Source organism: Cyprinodon tularosa, unplaced genomic scaffold (assembly GCF_016077235.1).
Source record: "Cyprinodon tularosa strain WSP-4 unplaced genomic scaffold, ASM1607723v1 ctg19, whole genome shotgun sequence".
Lineage (NCBI taxonomy): Eukaryota > Metazoa > Chordata > Actinopteri > Cyprinodontiformes > Cyprinodontidae > Cyprinodon > Cyprinodon tularosa.
In genome coordinates this window covers 1,152,853-1,177,964 of record NW_024038678.1, presented here as the reverse complement: position 1 = coordinate 1,177,964, position 25,112 = coordinate 1,152,853, and the positions used below count along the sequence as shown (strand labels likewise).

Genomic DNA, 25,112 nt, shown 5'->3' with positions numbered 1-25,112 from the left:
TTTCAGATTTTTAGTTTTTTTCCCCTATTTATCCTACTTAATTGTTTCAGAACATGAAATGACTACTAAATATGCACATACACTGTATAACCTGAGAATTTACTAAAAAGACAATTTTGAAATGACAATATACACAAACAAATCTAACCCCTCATTGCCCATCAAACCAAACAGTTTATTTTAACAACAGCCATTCAGTATTTTTTATTAACTGGTAGTGAATTTTTTACATCGCTGCTGAGAAATTTTATTCTGCCACACCAGATGGTCTTCAAACATAATCAGCTTAGGTAAGGTCATGCAAAAGCATTTCAATCATGTTTAAGTCTGAACTTTGACTTATTAGCCAAACAATGACAAAGACTCTCAGATGGGTATCAAAATGTTTCCAGAAAAACTTTTAACCGACTGATAGTGGTCCCTTATGTCTGATATTTATCCCTTGAGCGTTACTTTATAAACAATTTAAGCATGGTTTGTGGTTCATGACCCAGATAACTAAGAATTTACACCGGCACATTCCAAAATCTTTGTTTTGTACTTTTGAGCAGTTTCGGAGGCACCTGCTGGTGTGCTTTGGATCATTGCCCTGCATAACACATAAGCACTTGAGTTTAAGGTCTCAAACTGATGGCAAGAAGGAAATCATTGCTAATGATTTACAGGACTCATTATCCCATTGTTGTCAGCATGTTCCTCTGGTTCTGCATACAGTATGCAAGGATCCTCTTACTGTACAACATTAGTTAAAAAAGTACAGGTTTACACTAGATGTGAGAGGATAGACATCTTTAAATTTCCAATTATGTCTCGTCAGATAAAATCCTATTTTCCCAAGAATCTTAGTCATCCTAAAGAGGGTTTTCCGCAAATGTAAGATGAATTTATATATATATTTTTTTTATTAGTTGTGCTTTTTCACCTAAGAACTTTCCCATGGGTGCTACTTTTATTCTACTATGTGGTTTGAGGCTCTTTCATGACCTCCTAGCTGAGTTGCTGTTGTGCTTTTGGAGCAATTTTGGGTGATATTGGTTTACAGTAGTCCAAAATTGCCAACAATGAGTCGTAACCCTTTCCAGGTTGACAGATATCTTTTGTGTATCTTTTTGAGATATTTTAGCTCACTGCATGATAGCAGACAGGTTTTTTAAATTATTTCTGATTCATAAAGGTCAGGTTTTAATCAGACCATGTTGTGGTTGATGATTGATTGAGGGAGTGACTTCATAGATGTTTATTTAGTGGGGCACATTCCTAATCATTACATATCTCAGCTCAAATTATATGTAATTGTAGGCTGTAGAAACTGATGAAAATATTAACTCAGAAGTATTAATCTGTATATCCAAAAAGGTTTTAAAAACTGTTTCATTTTTAAGGATTTAGAATGTCCTCAATATCAGTCTGCAGGTTTTTAATTAACAGGAAATGTTTTCTAATGTCCAACTTCTATTCTGTTAGGTCAAGACTGCTCTATGCCGCTAACGACTTAATAATATATTTTATTCACTGAGTATGACTGTAGGATTAGGGGATCATTATATTGATCTGGGTAGTTTTATTCTCTGAATGTCTTAAACCATCATTTGAAATTTTTATTTTGTCTTTACTCAGGTAGTCAAGTGTATTATATCAAATTTGATTTGATGTCTGAAAAATAAAAAAAATTGAAAATGTAACATATATCCAGAAAACTAATTTAAGAGTCAGTTGTATATTTTTGGACTCTGTCAATACCTTTGAAGTCACTCTTTTATCATCAGATCAAAAGGACAGCCTGGTGAGAAGGCTTTTTGCTTGATTAACCATTGATGAGATGTTGTTCAATTAAGATGCAGAGGAATAAAATTACATCACTTAATGTATTCTCAGGGTGAAGGTGACTGCTATAAGAATATGGTTTTACCTGTGGTTAGGTCAATTGAAGAAGCAAAAAGTGGGAAATGTGTTAATGTGGACAGAGTATGCAGCAAGGCACTAAGACCCAGTGGAGAACAGGGAAACCTGCCTGCCCACCACTGCCAGTCTGCCTGCACAGCTCTGCATTCGCTCTGGGCGTGACCAGGAATCTGTGTGTGAAAGTGTGTGAGATGGGGGAATATGTCCACATACTTGTGCATCATTAATCTCTACTTCCTTTCTTGCTTCTGGATCACCTTGACCATAGAGGCAAATACAAATCTGAGTGGACAGGTGTGTGCATGTGTGTGAGTGAATGATAAGAAAGCATCCGACTGGTCTGAGGGATGGCAAATTGAAATAGCCCAGGTGAGGAGGAGACTCAGGACTTTCCTCTTCCCCCTTCTCCTCCTCCTACACTCCCTCCCTCCCTGTGACGCGGTGTGCATGAGTGTTTGGTGTGTGTGTGTGTGTGTGTGTGTGTGTGGGTGAGAAAGCGAAACAGGTCAGCAGTGCTTCAGCAGACTGGGAACCTTCACAGGAGGAAGCAGCCCTCTGCAGACTCAGGTATGTCACTCACAATTCATTACTCACATTTCCAGCCTTAGCTGCCCCCTTGGCAGGGCAAGTAGGTGGGTTAAAGGAAAGATGAATGACTCATGATGCAGTATTTTCTCTCACATCTCTGCATTCTCATGTAAAACAACAAACTATAGAAAAGACAGTTCGTTTTCAACACTGTCTCATGAGTGTTGCTTGTCCGTTGCTGCAGGGTAGTAAGAAAGCTGTGCAGTGACAGGTACGTTGAACAACAGCCTACTTTTTCTGCCTGCGCCAAACAGTGTCATGTGCATATGATAGGGTCATATGTTTCCAAGTCAGCAGTCCGAGGGATTCAGTACAGCTTTGGATTGTAGCTTTGTGCAATGTTTTTTCTTTTCCGTAAAGTTTAAACTTAAATTGCACTGCTGTCACTGATTTGATTACATTAACTCTGCTCTACTGTGCTCTTTCCCTCACTAAATAGTTTTGTTTGTGTAGTGAAGACCTCATTTAAAAAATCCCGTGATTCAGGATGGTATTTAGCAGAATCACACCATTTTAAGAATAAACTGCTGATTTGTGCAGCAAAGTGATTATATTTTAGCTTAGGCATGGGTTAGTATTTGATTCTTATAATATCAAAACCTCTTGTGAAATGAACAATTACAAATTAACAGAACAACATGAAACAGTATTTAATTGCTTTTATTGATAATCTTCTGCTTATATATGAACCATTCATTGTCAATGATGATATTGTCATAAAAATTTTATTTTGATTTGGTGCAAAGATATTAGCAATTTTAGATACATGTCTGCCATTTTCTTTTTTATAGTAACGCTCAAGCGATAAATATCAGACTTAAGGGACTAATATCAGATGGTTGATCTAATCTAACCGCAGTAATCAAAATGCAGTCATGCTAATCGTAGCTGACACCTTTTGTTAAAAAAACCTGTTAACTAGATAAGGATGGGTGGAGCCCCCTTTTAACTACACTAAACACTGACCTTATAAATTTTTCATTGATAAAACTTCAAAACAGCTTATTTTGTCTTTCTTGTTGACAAGGGAAACGTATAGTAGACATTAGCAGCTAATTAACCAATAGTGCAAATCACCAGGTGGTGAAGGGGCAGTGGTCTTCATGCAGTGGTCTCTATACTCAGATACAAACTGAATTTACTTTGTGATTTTCTCAATATCTCTTTAAAAATACTTTAAACTGCCCTACATGTGACATGAGGAATTCAATAGATGATTATATCACTCTGAGCTATTAAGAAATAAAACACCCATTATCTTATGCCCACACCTGTCAGGTGATCATTTCACCTGCTGTGTATATAAATGGGCAGGAAAAGATGAGTAGCCCTACGGAGGACCAGCCAGTGATACCAATGAAGTGGAAAACTTACACCTGCAGGTGAGCAGCATATGGAAATGTACCAATGCTTTTGTGCTGGCTTCCGAGCTTTAACATTGTGTGGGGTTGCATCTAGGTGAGGTTGTGACAGTAAACACTACCTACTCGACTGGCAAACAGACTGCTGAGGGTGACCCACGACCATATGCATGAGTGATATTGAAATTTATAAGAGACAGTCTCTTAAAAGAATATATCTTTTTTAATATTTTTCCAAAGACAAGAAGTCAAGTTTGAATTTCTTGCAATTTGAAAAGGATTCATCGATCTCCTTCTCACATCACTTAGGACAGAAGGGAGCTCTGTAATGCTGAGTTTTGCAATTTATTTGCACATCCATAATTTCTTCTCCAGTAATCTAATGGGGACATATGGTCCAACCCTTTGCTTTTAGCTTCTCCCTGTGGGGGTTGCTGCCCTGAAAACACACATCTGAGGATGCAGATGTCAAAATATCCAATAAATCATGACCCCGGCTTTAAATAAACACAGCCAGCATTAAGATAAATAACTTTTAAGTGACAGAGTAGATTTAAGCTAAAAGATGGCATTGCTTTCAGTAGTAAAACTAGTGTTTTACAACTGAAAAGCTAGGAAATTTGTTTTGCAGACGAAGTAACCTACTGATAGTAGCTAATAAGCTTCACTGTACAGAATGTTTAATATTAAGTTTTAATGATAAGAATTTTTGCATGTCCAGCATCCAGCTTTAGTGTTTGTCATTATTCTTTAAAGCAAACTAACAACAGAGGTAATTTCTCAAGTTCCCAGTATTCATGTAACGCATTAAATTACTGAATGAAACTCTTTTCTTTCTTCTAGATCTTTGCTGAATGGGATTATCAAGAGAGGACTTCTTTAGTTAAGAGCGTATCTACATCAAGGTTAACATCTTAACCATCATCCAAACTCCAGATACAAGTCCACTGGGTTCAGGGCCTGCACGCTTTTAGCAACTATGGCAAAAACCGACGGCTGAGCCTCTCGGAGACCCCCTTCAACAGAGGAGGATGGGTGATGGACCCGTAAAATTCAGCAAATTCCCTCCTCTTCATTTCAACCTCTCATGGAGAATCCCATCAGACCAAGGCCCTCCTGGAACAACGCGTCCGCATCCACATTCCAAAACTCTTTTCAGCCAAATGTGTCTAATGTAATCAGGCAAAACGGAACTGCTGCGAATGGGATAGATCTGAATCAGACCTTGGGGCTTTGCGCTATGCTCGTCATGGACATTCTAGCAATTGTGGGGAACTTGGCTGTGATGATTGTGATCACTAAAACACCACAGCTGAGGAAGTTTGCCTTTGTGTTCCACCTCTGTCTGGTGGACCTGCTGGCAGCACTGCTGGTGATGCCTCTGGGGATGCTGTCAGACCGTATTCTGGAGGATGAGGCTCTCTGCCGCAGCTACCTCTGTCTGAGTGTTTGTCTAGTGAGTGCTGCCATCCTCACCATCTGTGCGATCAACGTGGAGCGGTACTACTACATTGTCTATCCCATGCGTCATGAGGTGAAGATGACTGTTGGGGTGGTGGTAGCAGTGCTAGTTGCAATCTGGATTAAAGCTCTCATCATGTCAATGTTGCCCTTGCTAGGATATCTGCTCCAAGGGACTCCCACTGTGGGGACTCCTGGAGACCTAGTTCCCAGTCAGAGACACTGTTCCCTCCACTGGACTGGAGGAAGGACCACACGACTAATTTTCATGGTTTTCTTTACTGTAATCTATTTTCTGTGCCCTATGCTGATCATTTTGGTGGTCTACTGCAATATGTTCAAGGTGGCCCGAGTGGCATCCATGCATCGTGGTCCAAACCCCACTTGGGTAGAAACTTCGAGGCAACGCTCCGACTCTGTGAGCAGCCACTCCACCATGGCAGCAAGCCTTGCAGGCACTGGAGCACGTGCAACTCCTCAAAGGACCTTCAGTGGCGGGAAGGCCGCAGCAGTTTTGGTGGCAGTCGGAGGTCAGTTCTTCTGCTGCTGGCTGCCATATTTCTCCTTTCACCTCTACTCGGCTGTCATTTCAACCTCTCCGGCCTCCCTGATCCAACTGGAGGACGTGGTCACATGGATTGGCTATTTCTGCTTCACCTCCAACCCCTTTTTCTATGGCTGCCTGAACCGACAGATTCGAGAAGAGCTGGGCCGCCACCTGGCTTGTATTTTCAAAAAGGCCGCACCAACAGAGGGAGAGCAGCTACCCAGCCGTGAAGCCTCCATCGAGGAGAACTTTTTGCAGTTCCTTCAGGGCACTGGATGCAATCTGGAGCCCTGCAACTCTCACAGCAGAGTCACCCCAGAGGAGGCAGGAACTGAGGGTCTTCAGGAATCAGCTGTTGAGCAGAACACGCCAGCTGACTTCCATGTCCCAGGGCAGATCCTCGAGGAAACGGCAGAGTTCATGCAGCATCAACGGCTAAACAATGAGCTTTGTGTATTGAAAAACTGCTGCAAGACTGTGCCAGAGATATAGCTGCCTCATATACTGTTTCTTGCACCAAGTAATAACACAATGACGATTTTTTGTTTTATTCATAGTGTTTGTTATTTATGTGGCAACAATTTCTTTGGGCAATAAATCCAGGAGACAGCAAGATTTGGTTTAAGAGTATGCTTTTGGTTAGAACTCTAACTCTTAAAGACTTACAGTTTGGACTTTAATGACTGCCACTTTACGTGTTTTGGGCGTCATATGGTGTCATGCAGTTTTTGCTCTGCGTCACATAACATTTCATGTTTTGGTTACAGTTCAAGTGAAGTGATGATCTTCATATAAACATGAAGAGGCTCTCAAACATGGCTAGAAGGTAAATCAGGGAAAGAGATGTTTTAAATGCTGAGTGACTGCTGTAGTTTTCAGAAATGTGTTTTATTTATGAAGTGTTTAACATCATTAACCCTACAGAGAAACAGACTGATATCAGTGGTAACAGAACTAATGCACAAAGAAAAGCACTATTTTCAAATGGAAAACATTGCATTTCTGTACTTATTTGTTGTCCTTCAGATCCTTTTATTTAAAGTTTTTAAATTTTGAAATAAGAAGGAAACTCATTGACAATTAGATCCAGTTAACTCAGAAATAAAGAGCTATGAAATAACAATTCTCAAGCTTTGTTTAAATTATTTTTTAAGTACTGCTTTAAAGTAGCCTATGCTGAAATTAGCAAAACATGACTTGAACAAGGATATAAACAATTTTCCCTCATAGCTCTGCTTTAAAGCTTACTCCAGAGTTGAATGTTTTGTGTTTGTGCTCATTAGCTAAGTTGGGGTTTATGTCATGCTTTGATGGAAGTTCTGACATTATATGTTAATGGAGCAAAACATTAGTAGCAAGGTTGCTTGGGTTCACTGTCTTCTCCTACATCATACTGAGTTTGTTTTTATCTTGCAATTAAATGACTGCAGAATTTCCTTTGAGTACAGCTTAACGCAGCCCAATAACAGTGTGAATACCAAAGGATTTAAACAATTGAATAAAAATAGAAAACAATATAAAAAAGCAACATAAAAAGCAAAGCTTACCAGTTTTAAGAAATACGTTTTTTACTGTTTTCATCATGAACTTATTTTATGTTTTTATTTAAAAAAAACAAGGAATTAAACAATGTGAAAGGCTTTAAATAAAAGTTTTGTGTCAACGTTTTGAAACTTTTATTAATTAAACTTTTATTAATTAAACTTTTATTTATGAACAGGATTGTTTCACAGCTTTGTCTGGTATTTATAATAAACAGCCTGGCAGTGTATTTTTAGTCATTTTCCAGAATCTTATTATCATGTTTATCTGTTCTTAGTCTTGTGATTATCACCTCTTCACCAAAATGGGAAACTCGTGATTTCATTCCCTTCCACTCAAAGACAAACATTGTGGCTGATTTAGTTTGTTTAGGAGCAGCGCAGTGTAAAAGGGTTTTAGGCTCTTTCAGAGAACAGCCGCGCCATGTTAGAAACACTACAGGAATAAAACACCCTGTGATGTCTGTGCTGTTTACAGGTAAACATCAGAGCGGTGTGAGCGCTCTCGTGTTTGTGCAATAAACAACCAGGCTTGTTGTGGCTACACATAGCACAGAGGTGTGACAACGCTCGCAGACATGGAAAGCTTTGCCTTTGGCCTTGTTTAGCAGCAAATGGAAGACATTGAGACACTTTTTCTCTTTCTAGAAGAATAGCAAAGCACTGTGCTCAAGTCACACGAGTGGAGACCAATTTTCCCAAGAAGACAGATATGTTAATTCCTAAAGTGAAGGCACCTTTCGTGCTGTTTTATCTGTCTGTCTTATATGGGGTAGTCTGTATGATCACAAGACTCTGAACACAAGGCAAATGGCTAAAACAAAAAAATGGTCTCTTTGTGAGGGGGAACAAATAACACTGTTCATTTTCTTTCAGTTTGACCTTGTTTCAGACATGTTTTTCTATTTTAAAATGTTTATTTTTGCAAATGAGAATGCCAAAAGCCAAGTCTAAGCCAAGAGCACTGACAAAGACAAATAAGAGATGCACTCTTCGATGTTCCTCAGTTTGTGTGTTTTCATTTATTATCAGCACTTATAAAACTGTTAATATTAAGACATTATATAAAATGCCTTGATTTATACCACCAGCGTTTGTAAACATTAGCAGCAAAACTGCCCTGACCAGTCTGATAAAATGCTTTAAACTCTCCTTCTGTCAACATTTGTCAATTCCAAAGATGGGGACGCTATCTGCTAAACTGTTGGAAGTGGATAATTTATTTACTTTTTAAATGCAATGTTGACCTCTGTATCTCATCCGTAAGCTGGATGTATTCATTTCCCATAGCATTTATGTTTTGTACTTGAGCTGAAAAGACTGTTATTCCTCCTGTGTTCTCTCCATCTGCTCAACTCATTAAAGACAACGGCAAGAATTTTAATTTGAGTGTTGTTGCTGCAGATATGCGTGGACCAATAACTACAAATGTCCTTGTGTGTGTTTTTGTGTGTGATCCCAGCAGGAGTTAAAAAGAAGGCAAAGTTAGGTTAAGGATATAATGAAAGCGGGCATTAGTAAAAAGCTTGATGTAGAAACTAACTTTTACCAACATTATTTCCATAAAATTAACTTTTTTCATAATTTCCGAGGTTCGGCCTTTTTGATAGTTGATAGAAGATTGTCTTATGATGTTAGGGGCTTTTTGTTTTTAGCTAATTCTGTTATTTCCTTCTACCAAGCATATATTGAGAAAATGTGATTAAAATGACAACAGATAAGTATTGAAAGATGTTCCAAGATGTTCTATTATCAATTATTCTTAGCATTAAGTTTAGTTTAGTTTTTCTTTGCTTAGGTTTATCTTATGTAAGCACAACACAGCTTCATGTTGTGCTTGTAGTAAGAAGTTCAGGAGCCCCTTACTACAAGTGCAGACAGGAGCGTTAAATGTCCGGTAACTTAAAAATAGTTATTTAGAGACCTGTTAATCTGCCCCAAAATACTCAAAGGCAACAATGGAAAATGAGGCAAAATAATAAGGAAATCCATTTACAGAAGAATTTAAAAAAAAAAAACTAAATGGTCAATCTAACAATGCATGAATAAAACAAAGGAGTATGAACTGTGGAAGCCAAAAAGGGGATTTTATAGGTACTTTTAGAGCAAAAATGGGAACATAGCTTCCATAAACAGTTGAACATTTTGAGCTGTCAACTTTGCAGAAGTCCCTTATATTGAGATTGCAATTGGTTGAGGTAGGTAAAAAAATAATTTTTGTCTACCTAAATAAAAAGTATTCAAACTATTACACCAATTTATATTATGATTGTTATTAAAACTGTAACCATTTCTTTTGTGAATTTGTGATGTGTGATTACTGATGGCATCCCGTGAGCTGCCACCTGTGGTGGGTTTGTTTGAGTGCCTGGATGATCTTTGGAGCTAAGTTGTCCACAGCGTTATGCCCCTGGTAGGGTCTTCCATGGGAAAAAGGTCCTAGGTGACGAGTCAGACTAAGAGCAGCTCACAAGACCACTTTGGATAGAATTAACACAAGGACAGTGACATCGCCCAGTAAGGCGCACCTTGAGGCCAGGCCGGGAGGTTGAGAGGAACTGGCTGGATATAGTTGGGCTCACCTCTACACCTCTACACACAGCTTGGATTCCAGATTATATCTCCTGGAGAAAGGCTAGACGCTCTACTTCTCTGACATTGCCCGTGGCAAGAGGCGGCGAGCTGGGGTGGCCTTGCTCATTGTCCACCCTCTCAGTCGTCACATGTTGGAGTTCACCCAGGTGAACGAGATGGTCGCATCCCTACGCCTTCTGGTTAGGGACAGGTCTCTCACCGTTGTCTCGGCCTATGGGCCCAAGATCGGTGCAGGGTACCCAGCCTTCTTGGAGTGCTTGGGAGGGGTACTAGAAAGTGCTCCAACTGGGGTCTCTGGACAGGGGTGATCGGTAGGTACGGCCTCCCCAATCTGAACCCGAGCGATGTTCTATTATTGGACTTCTGTGCTAATCACAATTTGTCCATAACAAACACCATGTTCTAACACAAGGGTGTCCATAAGTCAATGTGGCACCAGGACACCCTAGGCCAGAGGTTGATGATCAACTTTGTAGTTGAGTCATCTGATCTCCGGTCATGTGTCGCGGACACTCAGGTGAAGAGAGGGGCTGAGCTGTCAACCGATCACCACCTGGTGGTGAGCTAGATCCTCTGGCAGGGGAGGAAGCCAGTCAGACCTGACAGGCCTTAGCGTGTTGTGAGGGTCTATTTCGAACATCTGGTGGATGCCGTCAAGCTGAAGAAGGAGGCCTACCTGATCTTGTTAGCTAGTGGGACTCTGGAGTCAGCTGAGAGGTACCGGCAGGCCAAGTGTACTGCGGCTCGTGCGGTCACAGAGGCAATAAACTCGGGTTTGGGAGGAGTTCAGAGAGGCCCTAGAGGAGGAATATTGGTCGGCCTCGAAAGTGTTCTGGCAAACTGTCCACCCCCTAAGGAGGGGAAAGCAGTGCTTCAACACACAGTGTGAGTGGGGAGCAGCTGACCTCGACTACGGATGTTGTCGGGCGGTGGAAGGAGTACTTCGAAGATCTCCTCAATCCTTTTGTCACGCCTTCCGAGGAGGAGGCAGAGGCTGGGGACTTAGAGGTGGACACGCCCATTAGCCAGGCTGAAGTCACCGAGATAGCTAGAAAGCTAGTGGCAGGGGCCCAGGGAGGGATGAGATTCCTCCTGAGTACCTTAAGCCTCTGGATTTTGGCTGAAACGTCTTGGCAGTATCGCATGGTGGTCGGGGACAGTACTCCTGGACTCCTGGTCCCTCTCTTTAAAAAGGGGGCCCGGAGTTTGTGCTCCAACTACAGAGGGATCACACTCCTCAGCCTTCCCAGTAACGTCCATTTAAAGGTGCTGGAGAGGAGAATCGACCTGATAGTCGAACCTCAGATCCAGAAGTAACAATGCGGTTTTCGTCCCCGATGCGGCACACTGGACCAGCTCTATACCCTTCATCGGGTGCTTGAGGGTTCGTGGGAGCCCAACAAGTCAACATGTGTTTTGTGGATCTGGAGAATGGCTTTCCTCCGTTTCCCTTGTGGTGTGGGGGATGATCCGGGAGTATGGGGTCTGGGGCCCTCTGTTAAGGGCTGTCCGCTCTCTCTATGACCACAGCAGGAGTGTGGTTCGCATTGCCAGCAGTAAGTCAGGACTATTCCCGATGCATGTTGGCCTACGCCAGGGCTGCCCTTTGTCACCGGTTCTGTTCATTACATTTATGGACAGAATTTCTAGGCGCAGCCAGGGACCAGAGAGTGTTCAGTTTGGGAACCTCAGGATATCATCTCTGCTGTTTGCATATGAAGTTGTCCTGTTGTTATCTGTTGTAAGCTCAGTTACCCGAGAGGAGCTTGGAGTAGAGTCGTTGCTCCTACATGTCGAACGGAGCCAGCTGAGGTGGCTCGGGCATCTGTTTCGGATGCCTCCTGGTCGTTTCCCTCAGGAGGTGTCCCTGGCATGTCCCATTAGGAGGTGGCCTCGTGGAAGGCCCAAGACACCCTCGAGGGACTATGTCTCAGAGCTGGCTTGGGGTCGCCTCAGGGTCCAGAGCAGCTGGAGGAAGTGTGTGTGCATCTGGAAGTCTGGGCATCTTTGTTTAGAGTGCTGCCTTCGCGACCCGACCCTGGATAAGTAGAATTAAAATGGATGGATGGATTATTAGTGATGTGATTTGTTGTGAAGGATCAACAAATAAAGAGAGGGAATGGAAACAATCTCAGAAAGTAGTCTAAATATTTATTTCGACAACTTTCATTGTCATTTTGTATACACATAGTGTACAGCTTTCAGAGAGTTTTATGGTCTTAATGATTAACTAGTAGACTTAAATGGGACCTATAGTAAAAAATAAATTGAGTATAATTTGCATAGTCAGTCAAGCATCTACAGTCATGTTTTCTTTCTTCAGTGTTTCAAGGTGTCCAATCCAATGAAAGATTGACGCCGGTTAACTCAGAGAGGATTGTCTATTTCGTGATCCAACTAATTTTTACAATCTTTACTGGGCTGCTCACATCAGTTGCAGCCTTATAGCCATCATCTGAAGAGGTGCGCCTCCTGCAACGCACAGCAACACCACAAATGACCTGGCCTTTGTTCTTGGCTACAATACTCAATAAGAGTGCTCAGGGATCGCAGCCACCACCTGTCACTTCTGAAGGTCACCGGGGGCACTGCACCCTTAATAGGTGGGAGGGTTTTGGTGTAAACAAAAGCCTTAAAACAGGCTCAGAAAAGATGACACATGCAGTCTTACAAAACCATCAACAACACACAGTGAATCACTGCAGTGATAGAGATTAGCTCAATTACAACAATTTCTCACCTACTCTGAAACCCTGACTCTTGGGATACAGCTCTTGTCTTGATGGTGTTTAGAGATAGCAGCAGTAAGGGATTAATTTAACAGAAATGGCAGGAGGCGTGAGATGATCAGGAAAAAAAGAGTAAGGGGATCTCTTTATCAATTAATTCTACATTCAAAAATAAACACAGAAGTCCTCTGATTGCATCTACAAGGATAAAGATAATCATCATTTATTTATTGTAAAAGGCAGATAAATATGTACCATGCCTTTGAAAACTCTTCATATCTCTATTTGTAATTGAAGTTTAATTCATTTTAAATTCATGTATTATAAACAAAAACAATTATGGGTAACAGTATAATACTAGTTACATTAATATGTAAATAAACCAAAAAAATGTTAAATTGTAAAAAATATCTCAGGGGCTTTATACGACCTTCTTAATATGGTGTCCCAAAAAATCTTCCAGTCAGTGTCTCCTTTCAGATTGTTAAGCATGGCCTCATAAGAGGCTGTGTCCGCCATTAATTTAATAGAATAATTTATCTCTGGGTGCACCGTGGTCTTTCAGTGTCTTAAGATGATTTGGGATGCTGTCACAAGACTAACCCTGATGGCTGAAAACATTTTGTTAGAGACATTCAACATTTGAAATCTGTCTCTCAATAGACACAATTCTGGGGTCTGAGTGACTTCTAAGCCAGACCAGGAACTTACAAAAAGTTCAGCTGAAAGGGTAAAACCAGAGGGCATTTTCAAAGGCAATGTAAATATGTCCCCACTTCATCTTAACATTTCCAGCACAAATCATACAGCATTATTTTCATTCTGTACAATCTGGTAGGAGTATAACATCGATGCAACACCTTTTATTATATCAATTTACTTCTGGCCTCATTCACATATTTTTCCTTAGTTATGTTACAACGACAAACTTTTAATTTTGTTACAGTATTTTATGATATTTGCAAATAAACTAGTGCTTGATCACTAAGAAAAATTATACCAACTTTTCTGTTTTTACAAATAGAATTTTGCAGCAGAATGGGTGGTAAGTATCTGGTTAGCTCCTTGTGTCAATCTGTAATTTACTCACCTTTCAATTATGCTTATCCTAAAGGTCTTTATGTAGCCACACTTCCACAAAGTCCAGATTTACAGAGTGGAAACACATCCATGCTAAGGTTTCATGCAGCTTACTTTTCACCTCATGGTGCTTGTCTGATAAGTACTTCTCATGCCAGTAAGTTGGACAGCCATACATAATATTGATAGACAGTGGTGCTGTGTATTTATTTTTTAAAATCTGATCTAAATAGTGTTTCACTGGTAATTAAAAGCCTGTGTTTTATTTCAAATCTTGACCCTACTTCTCCATAATCTTAGTGTCGACCGGTCTGCTGTGGTTCTTGGTATTTATGAAGTTTGTTCGTGAGAAAGTACAGACATTTGAATAAAATCACCCAGGGGGGTCTTGTTTTTTTTGTTTTTTTATCAATAATTAGCTAACTTCTGGAGGTAAATCTCTGCATATCATAATTATATAATGAGTTATTTGTAAACACAAATAAATGCCCCTCATAAATACATATAGTTTCACTATATGTCACTTGGGGGCGCTATTGCTTCACCTAAAACCTCTAAAGGAAAAGTAACTCACACGTCCCATTATTGTCTTCTCAGCAAAACTTGATTCGTTGGGTTTTGTTTGCTTTTAGATGTAGATCCATCTGCATCTCTCAGAGGGCTGCTGGGTTGTTTTGATCTTCTGATCTTAATTTATCTTCTAATCTAATCTGCAGCTGGAATTGCTTAAGATATGTAAACATATCCATATTTCCCCTTTTGGCTTTTTAACACTTTGGTTTTCAGTTTATTTACTTTTGCTGGTTTGTTAATTTGGAGTTTCCCTCTTTTTTAATGTATAGATAATTGTTTAGGTAATAATCTATCAGGACTGACAGGGCTGAAGCTGAGCGCATCAGGCTGAAGGTTGAGTTGGGCGCAGCTCTCGGTGCCACCGCCTCTCTGCGCGCTTCTCCTCTCGGTGGAGAAACTTCAGCTCCCACCCGAGCTGTGGACGGAGACAGAATAACATATACGAAGCGGATTTTATTTTGTTTTGTTCTGGAGAAAAAAACAAACAAACAACCAGCAGAAAAAATGGGCTGCACGATCAGCGCCGAGGATAAAGCTGCGGTGGAAAGGAGTAAAATGATTGATAAAAACCTACGAGACGACAGAGAGAAATCATCCAGAGAGGTGAAACTGCTTCTACTCGGTATGGATCCATACCCGATGCTTCTTTTTGCTTCACTGTTTTAATAACTTTTTATAAAGTATGTAACTTTTTGAAATGTCCATTTTTTTTCTTCACTGTGACTTATTAGTTTGGGAAACTTCAACACTCCTCCCCTTTCTCTCCCTCTTATGGAGCTGGGACTCATCGTTCCCTGAGAAAGCTGACAGAAAGAAACCAGATGTTGGTCAGAGAGCAACTGCAACAGCTTGGCTGTATTTATCAGTGTTGGGTTGTTGAAAAGAATAAGGGGAGCATGCTTATATAAGAAGACAAGTGTTGTCAGTTGTTGCTGAAAATGTTGGATACAGATGAAGGACTGTTTTACTTTAGGGGATGAGCTGGAGGAGCAGCTGGGTCATTAATCCAAAGCATTTAGCAGGAATCTACATTTAATTTGGCATTCGAAGGTGCATTTAAAATATTAGAATATCTAGTAGTTGATTATTTTGCTGGTTTAAAGTGAAAGTACTTTATTGCAGTGTCATTAATATATATATTTTATGTTAAATTTCATGATTGTAGCTGTTGATTTTATAGTTATCAGACTAACAGACCATTAATTCAATTTCACTTCAGTTTATTTGTATGGCGCCAATTCACAACACATGTCATCTCAAGGCACTTTACAATTCAACCAGATTATACAGTGAAATTGATTCAAAGTTTTCTATCTAATGAAAACCAGTTGATTGCAGTTAAATCCCATATCAAAGAGGTTTCTAGAATTTCCTTCTTTCATCTGCGGAATATTACAAAAATTAGAAAAATCCCGTCCAGGGGTGATGCTGAGAAACTAGTCCATGCATTTGTTACTTTAAGGCTGGACTGTTGTGATTCTTTACCATCAGGAAGTCCACAAACTGTAGTTAAAAGCCTTCAGCTGATCCAAAATACGGCAGCCAGAGTTCTGATGAAAATTCAAAAAAGAGATTTATATCTCTCCTATCCCGGCTTCTCTTCATTGGCTTCCTGTTAAATCAATAATAGAATTTAAAACCTTAAAGACTAGGCTTAAGACTTTCCTTTTTGATAAAGCTTATAGTTAGCGTGGCTCAGGTTATCCTGAGCTATCTCTATAGTTATGCTGCTATAGGCTAAGACTTCAGGAGGACATAGGGACCTCCATTTCATCATTCTGCTTCATTCTATTTCTATTCTTCCACTTAATCTGTTAGTTTAATGTTATGCTCTCTATGCCTTTTCTCATAGTAGCTTCACCTCATCTGTTCCTGTTTGGCTGTGACACCATCCTGGAGAGAAATATCAGCTATGCTGCGACCATCAACACCTTTTTTTTTAATAGATATTTGAGATCAGCCTGTTTTTCCAGTGTAGTCCCGTTTCTCTGACTGGGACTGGCTGGATGTGCTCTCTTCATCCTCTGACATGGGAGCTGGCTCGGAGCTCGTTTGCCTGGCTGTGTGTTTTCTGGACGGGGCCGCCTTATACCGTTGCTCTTTGTATCTCTGCTTCTGTCTCCTTGAACCCTAGTCGTTTTCGGCAGATCAACTCTTTGACACAAAGGCAATCCCTCAAACTAAGAATGCTTGCAGTGACAGAGGAGAGGAAAACTCCCTTTTAACAGGAAGAAACCTCCAGCAGAACCAGACTCGGGGTGAGCGGTCATCTGAGGCCGACTGGGGTTCAAGGAGACAGAAGCAAAGATACAGAAAGAAGCAGAGATACAAAAGGCAACTGTAAACCAGCACCACGGGCAGCCCTGTCTAGAAAACACACAGCCAGGCAGACAAGCTCCGAGCCAGCTCCCGTGTCAGAGGATGAAGAGAGCACATCCAGTTAGTTACAGTCAGAGAAACAGGACTACACTGAAAAACACAGCTGATATTTCTCTTCAGGATGGTGTCACAGCCAAACAGGAACAGACCAGATGAAGCTACTATGAGAAAAAGCAGAGAGAACAGAACATTAGAGATTGAACTGATAAAATTCTACAGAGTGGGAGAATAAAGAATCAGTGATTCTCTCTACATTTAGGGTAGGCCACAACAAATCATTACTAATGAACCTGGACTGTTGTCCTAATTCATTGCGAGCATTTAATGGACAGTTTAGTGGAAGGAAAAATGTGGTAGAATAAGGTTAAAAGGCAAGAGGAATTACAGCTGACTTTTGAGGATCGTGAACTATTTGATATCAGGCAGTATGCTGTTCTTGCTGCCGTTGTGAATAAGAATTTTCATTTTAGGTTTTTCCCACTGATACTTATTTCCATTTTTTGTAGCTTACAAAATCTAATTTGATCATTTGTTTTTCTAATTTTTTTTATTCTAAGGACAATACAGAAAAAAGGTGTTGCATATACAGTACTTTAGCAGAAGTAATATTTTCAATCACTGAGAACCAAGTGAACACAAGATTCAAGCAGCAAAGCAATCGTTTTAAATGAGTATTTATTATTTATTTATTTTTAAATAAAAAAGGGCCATCAAAGTACTTTCTTTTTGGTGATACAAGAGGTAGACTGACATCATTTTGGGAAAATATTAAAGTGTTTTCCTTGTATCTGCTTTGGCTAATGCATGCTCACATTTCTTTATCGATCTGTGAATTAGCAGCATTACCTTGACATCATGTGTAGCCCATGCATTCATTTGCTATTTATTGTTGAAATATTTTTTTTTTTTCAATTAGTGAAAAAATGTTCCCTTTTTGTTAAAATCAAAAAGTTCCAAACTGAAAAAAAAAAAAAAAAACATGTTCATGAGATTTGTAGTATCCTATATGTACCATGTGAGTCCTGCTTCAGCCAGGATCAGGGTCCTGCTCTGGAAGAAATGGGACGTTACACCTTTCAGACACTTTTTGTTTAGATTTAAACATTAACATGTTGCGAAATGAAATGTTTGCTGAAGCTTGTGCAGTATAAATTCCCTTAACTCTCTGTATTTCTTTTATTAGACAGTTTACACTTTATTTATTAACATAAAAAATTTTAATAAATAAAAAAAAAAATTAATTAAACTCACTAGAATAGGAAGAAATCTAACTTGAACTATATATATTTTTCTAATCTTGAAGTGTTCTCATTTCTTCAATGGTTTTCCAAAAAAATTGATTTCTGAATGCTGGTTAAAATAAAATGATACCTTTATTTGCTAATAATCCCTAGCACAGTATTCTTATGTATTATAACTATACAAAGACTAAAACACTGAAAATAAGCACAAATAAATAAAGCAAATAAAGGGGAAAAAGGGGTTTAAAGTCAGTTAAAGAGTCTCTGAGGAATGTTCAAGTTTTAAGGCTTAATGCATTGAAAGTGTTCTTTAGAAATAATAGCAGATGAATGTGAAGAAACCCTGATGCAGAGATATTAAATGTAGTCAAGACAGTTACATTTAATTTGGTTTTATGGTGAAAAGTGAACAATGACAAGCAATAACTAGAGGCAAATTTGCAGGGCTTAATTTTATAATTTTATAACTCACAGTAGCCCGGGACATCTCCCTTTAGCTAAGGCATTCCGCTGTTGTTGTAGGTCAATCATATCTGGATGGCTCCCTCTCATCTGCTTCAGCAGGCCGGTGCACGAAACACTGCGTTTAACTCGCTTTGTACCGCAGGTAAAGACGGTCAATACGATCAGCTCCTTCTGAATCGTAGGAAAGGTAGTCTGACCTGGTCTTGCAAGCACAGACTTCTCTGGAATGATTTGGTTACTAATTAGCGTAGCTCAACACGGCCACTGGCAACAGGAAGTTGAACAGGAGCTACTTCCTTAAATAAGCCCAATTTACACTATCCTTTTAAAACTGTGCCAAGATCATCCGAGCACGGTAACTGAGATAACTGTTGAGTGTAAACTGTGCTAATGTGATGTGTAAACTGTAGTAAAGGAACCAAGCTAAGCACTGTTAACTGATCCAAGCTCGGTCCAAACTCGCCATGGATCGGTTTTCAGAGGGTAGTGTTAATGGGGCCATAAACTTTGTTCCAGGGGTGTGACTTCCTGTTAGATCACTGACATTATGGCTGTGTTGAAACGTCCTACCTAACCCCTAAACCCCTCAGTCGCAATATAGAGCAAGGACTATATAGTGGACTTTATAGTGAACTCGGTTAACTTACCATTCGGACAGATGATCACTACACTGACAACACCAAACCAAAACACTGTGTAATTGCACCAAATATATTTAATGCTCTAAACTCCCATATCAATGAGTTAAAGGTAAAGGTAGGTAAAGGTAGCTCTTTTGTTTCCTGTCCTTTTTCTACTGATTAATCCAGATGTGCTTCACCTCATGGCCAGACACACCTGGATTAATCAGTTCATCCAATAATGCAACACAGGATACAACAGAGCTGCCTTAAATTCATGAAGTAGTGAAGGTGTGCATAGAGCCCATGGTTGAGTAAATAAAATAGGTGCAGAACTTTTAACTCTGGGAAATAATTTTTTTTATTTTTTAACCCTTACCTTCTGTGAACATTTAGAAATTAGCTTTCTTTTCAGAACGCTCTACATTAATGCTTTCCTTCCAAACCTTTCAGTTTGGTGGTAGACCAGACAGAGATGCCAGGAGGATTACCTGCCCAGCCGTGCTCAGCATTTCCATGCAGTCACAGCTCTTTGCACCCAAAGTTAATAAAATAGCTCTCAAATTATACTCTGAAAGTTGATGATATGTTGGAACCCCTAAAGGATTAAGAGGAAGGTGTAGCTTATTAGATGAAGATAAATCAATGTTTTTCAACGTTACACAGTAGTGATAATTGCTTATTGTGCTGATGAATTATTTGAGTTTGAAAATTAAGCTGTAGAAAAATTGGTCACACCCAAATGATCAGAACATCTCAAAATAATGCACTATGGAAATATTTTTATTCTCTGTGCAATATTTTCTGGATAATCTAATTAGTGCTGGAGCTAAAACTTTCCGGATCACTTTGAGTAACATATATAGGTAATTAGATCCAGTAATTTGAGGACTGATGTGACATGTTAAGGCATACTCCAGGACGTCGTGAAGCTGTAGCAGCAGAATATATTTTAATTGCTCAGCAGCCATATTTCTGCGCATTGAAGTGTGTTTATTAGTGGTAATCTAATGAGGTAGACATGGTTTGTCTTAGGAATGGATGAACCTGTCTGCAATAATCACAGAGAAGCTGAATCAGTGAGTTAGTCGATTCTTAGCAGGGAATCAGATTTGTCTTGATGAGACAAGAGGAAAATATACCGCCTCAGTTTACTCCTCTCCAAATCTTACTTTACATCGCTTTTTCACACCAATGGTACTTAGTAGCAACAACTTTTGCTTTTGCTCTTTATAATCACTTTGTTGCTGTAATGTTTTTTTTCTTTTCTCAGTCTTCTTTTGCTATGTTTGTTCTTGATCCCGGTCCTGATATGATCTTGTAGTTTCCCGTGAGAAGGCTGACTATTGATCTACATAATAGGCAAAACCAAAGATTTTCCCATAAAGCACTTCCTGTCATCTCTTAGCTTTGTCTCGCAGAGGGACTTTTATTCAACTGTTTCGACTATAAAATGTATCAAAGCTGTTTAATATAAAGCCTATTTTAGTTTTGCATATTAATACACAGATTTTTTTAACCCAGACAGTTCTTCACAAAACTATTTATACCCTTTAAATCTTTTAACATTACGTAATGTTATTATCTCCACTTGTGCAGAGTTGGTACTATATGTTACTAGGTGCATTTCCATCTGCTAATTCTAATGTATATTTAGAAGTAGCTTGATGGAAATTGCAAAATTTGAAAAAATCCCTTAAATTCCCCAAAACGTGTTTACATTCACTTTATTTTACTACAAAAAGGCTTTATGTGCAAAAGGTTTTTTATGCAATTTTACCAGAGATTCTGAATCTTTTAACAACTAGATCTGGATGTTATAGTTAATTAATATGTTATTTGTACAAATAATGATCATTATTTAAGTTATTATAAACAGTGATGGGGTAACGGCGTTACCTTTTTTAGTAACAAGTAATCTAACTAATTACTTTGACTGTAACTATAAAGCAGTTACTATTGCCGACACCCCGTTACTGCACGGTACTCAGGTTGCACAATTAACCTGTTTTTCATGATAGGACTCGTGCGCGCCTTGTCATGAGAGAGGGGAGGATGAGATTGGCTGATGTATAGTGAGATTACGTCTGTCAGTTGGGTAGGTGGGTGTATCCGCTGGCGGGTGTAAACGTACAGCACACACAGAGAGATGGAGAGTGAGGATGATTCCAGCAGCAAAACAGCGTTTTCCAGATGGAAATACCGGTGTTACGTCGAGCTGCATTTTCCCATCAGATACGGTTTCCCCTGCATCTCCGCACAGCGCAGGCGGCACGATTCACCGCACAAGCAACAGGAAACGCGCATGCTCGCTAAAGGCGCGTAATAGCTGCCCTGTGCTCGCGCAGCAGGGGAACTACGGAGAGCGTGAACCATCAAAAAAACTCACACAATCAAAAAACTTTACACCCATGAGTAGAGGTAATGCAGCCTGATGATATTTAGACTGGATCAGATACAGTTCCCCCCACGTTAAGAAGAGGGGAACGCTATCTGACCGGGTTGATAGGCCCGTCAGATAACGTTCCCCCCATGTTAAGAAGAGGGGAACGCTATCTGACCGGGTTGATAGGCCCGTCAGATAACGTTCCCCCCATGTTAAGAAGAGGGGAACGCTATCTGACCGGGTTTATAGGCCCGTCAGATAACGTTCCCCCCATGTTAAGAAGAGGGGAACGCTATCTGACCGGGTTTATAGGCCCGTCAGATAACGTTCCCCCCATGTTAAGAAGAGGGGAACGCTATCTGACCGGGTTTATAGGCCCGTCAGATACCGTTCCCCTCATGTTAAGAAGAGGGGAACGCTATCTGACCGGGTTTATAGGCCCGTCAGATACCGTTCCCCTCATGTTAAGAAGAAGGGAAAGTTATCTGACCGGGTTTATAGGCCCGTCAGATACCGTTCCCCTCATGTTAAGAAGAGGGGAACGCTATCTGACCGGGTTTATAGGCCCGTCAGATACCGTTCCCCTCATGTTAAGAAGAGGGGAACGCTATCTGACCGGGTTTATAGGCCCGTCAGATACCGTTCCCCCCTGATGTTATTTACGTTGAGTTGCAATAAATGCAAAACTCTCTGCTGGTACTTGTGTTTGTCATCCACTCTATTCAGCTGGCTTTTGAAACACATGGCGAGAAGGTGGGCCGGGGTGGTGAGGGTTACGGGGGCGAGAAACGCAAAAGTAACACAATAGTTACTTTTACTAGTACAGTAACTAGTTCCTTTATCGTGGAGTAACTCAGGTAGTAACTCAGTTGTTTTTTGGGAGAAGTAACTAGTAACTTTAACTAATTTCTTTTGTAAAGTAACATGCCCAACACTGCTTATAACTGACAATTTGCTCAATTATCAGGTGTTATTAACGGCTTACCTTTGTGGCTGGATTTTTTTGGACTGGCTCCAAGATGTCTTCACCATCAGTAAACGTCAGTAACTTTGTTTATAATTCAAGCAGAGTTATTATTCATTAACCACAAGAAAAATATTATTTTCTGTATATAATGAAGTTGGTAACTCAAAGGAAGTTGACCCAACTCTTACAGACAACTGGTCACTGCTATATGAATAATCACAGACAACCATAATTAAAACAAAAGTGGTGCTTTATTGAACCTGATAATCCCTATTGCCTTATTATTATTATACTTAATAAATCCATGCAACACCATGCAATACCATGCAAAAGCAATGAATTACCTATTAATCACCTATATATGTCTAATTACCTATATATGTTACTCAAAGTGACCCGGGAAGTTTTAGCTCTAGCATGAATTAGATTATCCAGAAAATATTGCACAGAGAATAAAAATATTTGCATGCAACCATGCAAACATTATAAAGAATAATATAAGAATAAACACAAAGTACATTAAAGAATCAGTAATAAAAGAGTTCAAATCAGTCCTTGAGGTAGAGTTTTGTCTATCTTCAGTTCATTAGCTCAGCTGTTGTGATGCAGTGAGGGGATGTCCATAAGATTAGCAGAATAACTGATATAGCAATCGGATTTGTGAGAGTAGTCTTTGAAACAGTCAAATTAATTATGAAAAATTACCAATAAACACAATGCTTTGTTGTAACCATTTAAATGTGTATGGAACACATTGTGTGGGAACGCGATGCTTCGGTTGTCATGGCAGGACAAGTCAGGTCTTGGCAGGAGGGAGCCAGCAGAACCACATCCTCTGCAGAAAGTAGAAATGAAATCTGTTCAGGTCCTTGGCTTCATTCTGTAAAATCCTTTGCATAAAAGTTATGAACAGGACTGCTGTCCAGTCCAACATAAACTGGAAACAGGTCCAACATAATGCCCAGTAATGCGACCAATCTCCTGCTCCTCCTTGTTCAGAGACCAGATGACCATAGCAAGGGTCAGCTGACTCCACATTTCTGGAATGTCCCCCAGAGGGTACCATGAGGGAAATGCCCAAATGCCTTCTCCAGGTCCACTTACCCAATATGGACAAGTTCAGCAAACTCCTATCAACTCTTGTGCACCCGACAGAAGGTGTAGAGCTTTCTCACTGTTCCACAGTAAGGACGAAAACCACACTGCTTCTCCTGAGGCATAGGTTTGACAATTAGAATAAGGCATAGGGCTTCCTGGGGATTCTGAGAAGTGTGATATTCCTACAACTGAAACACACTCTGGTACCACCTCCCTGGTCTGACAGGCGAACTGTCCGTAGGTAACGTCACATGACGCTGAAGAGGCGTGTCAACCTTGACAGCCCAAAAACATTCAGACACCTGAGGTATTTAGAGTCAATCTCATACACCTCCAAGGCTTTTCCACAATGTCAAGGTGGCAGTTTTAGAATTTATATGCAAAAAAATAAAACTAAATTGTTAGTAGAACAATGACAAATGTTTGTGGTTGTAACAGAAGAGGTTGTCAAAAATTGAGGCATATAAATACATTTTCAAGGCACTGTGGCACTGTTCCAGTCTAACCTGAAACTGATATCTCTTTTTTTATGGCTAAAATCACATTGTGTGGAAACATTGATTCTGAAAAACTAACCACAGAGATTTTTCCAGATAATAACTCATCTGTGCTGGAAGAGGAGAATCAGAGGCGGAAAGCAAGGAAAACTATGACTCCAGCTTTTTTATTGAAAACCACAGTTTTAAAAGTCACTACACCCTTCAAATAAAACTGGTCACTTATTTGACCGCAAACTGAGATAAATGAAACAAATCTGAAGTTTAGATTTTGTTGAACAAGACTTAGTTTGGAGTCTGACTTCTGTGTGGTTTTGGATCAGTATGAATGCCTGTGCAGAGTTGGTTTGTAAAGGGGGAGACAGCCAGCGTTGATAATCAGCCAAGAAATGCTGTGAATGAGGGAACTAGTATCGTTCAGGACTGATGTTGCACATTGATGCAATTTCTCTTCTCCTCTCACTGGCTTTAATCTCTTCTGCTGCCGTCAGCTAGACCAAACAATGGCAGGATTTAATTCCTGTTAAACAGTGATCTGAACACAATATTCAGCTCTGATCCCTCTTGTCAACATTCAGCTGCTAAAGGGAATAAGAATGTGTTCTGACACCTTTTCCAAACAGAAAAATGTTAATCCAGTGATTTTCTGCTTTGAAAGTCTCAGTAAAATAATATATATATATATTTACAACCCTTAAAATTAGTTATGCTGTAATTTCTGTTGATTTAGAAAGCAAAGCAAACATAATGAACTAAGATGATGTGTTTATGGAAATAGTTTGTCACAAGCTGTGAGTTTGACCTGCACTGTTTTCAATGTACACATGCTTTCTCCTCTTTAGCCCAGTAAGAACCGTTGCAGCATATTCATGCTAACCCCTTTCTGCCTTTCAGAAAGGAAAGCAAACATAGTCCATTTGATCCATCCTGTTTGTTTATTTTTTTTGTCAGTAAGAGTAAAAAGTCAACTTTAGTCAGTAAGAACAGAAGTTAAGCTCCCTTTCATCAGAACTGAGAAATGCTTTTGGATGAGAGGTGAAACATCTTTTAGAAAACCTCCTGTCCAGTTTCCTAAACTGAAC

The 25,112-nt window shown here is 39.8% G+C and overlaps 2 protein-coding genes across 4 annotated transcripts in view; both read left to right on the top strand.

The window, feature by feature from the left end:
* The first annotated feature begins 2,071 nt into the window (after positions 1–2,071).
* On the top strand, positions 2,072–9,523 carry gpr61 (G protein-coupled receptor 61). Of its 2 annotated transcripts, none has more exons than XM_038282983.1 (2): positions 2,072–2,469; positions 4,695–9,523. In XM_038282983.1, the coding sequence occupies exon 2, from the start codon at positions 4,939–4,941 to the stop codon at positions 6,349–6,351; it is 1,413 nt and encodes a 470-aa protein (XP_038138911.1). In that variant the 5' UTR covers positions 2,072–2,469; positions 4,695–4,938; the 3' UTR covers positions 6,352–9,523. The 2 variants fall into 2 exon arrangements, with proteins under 2 accessions (XP_038138911.1, XP_038138910.1); XM_038282982.1 differs by lacking the exon at positions 2,072–2,469 and adding an exon at positions 3,787–3,872 and having other exon boundaries at positions 4,695–9,522.
* A 4,886-nt stretch (positions 9,524–14,409) lies between these two features.
* Positions 14,410–25,112, top strand: part of gnai3 (guanine nucleotide binding protein (G protein), alpha inhibiting activity polypeptide 3) — a 40,205-nt gene continuing 29,502 nt past the window's right edge. Inside the window, exon 1 of one of the 2 annotated variants that reach the window (XM_038283102.1) lies at positions 14,410–14,999. In XM_038283102.1, the coding sequence (XP_038139030.1) occupies positions 14,882–14,999 (118 nt within the window). In that variant the 5' untranslated portion in view covers positions 14,410–14,881. The remainder of the gene's footprint in view (positions 15,000–25,112) is intronic. The other variant, XM_038283101.1, reaches the window with a different exon arrangement.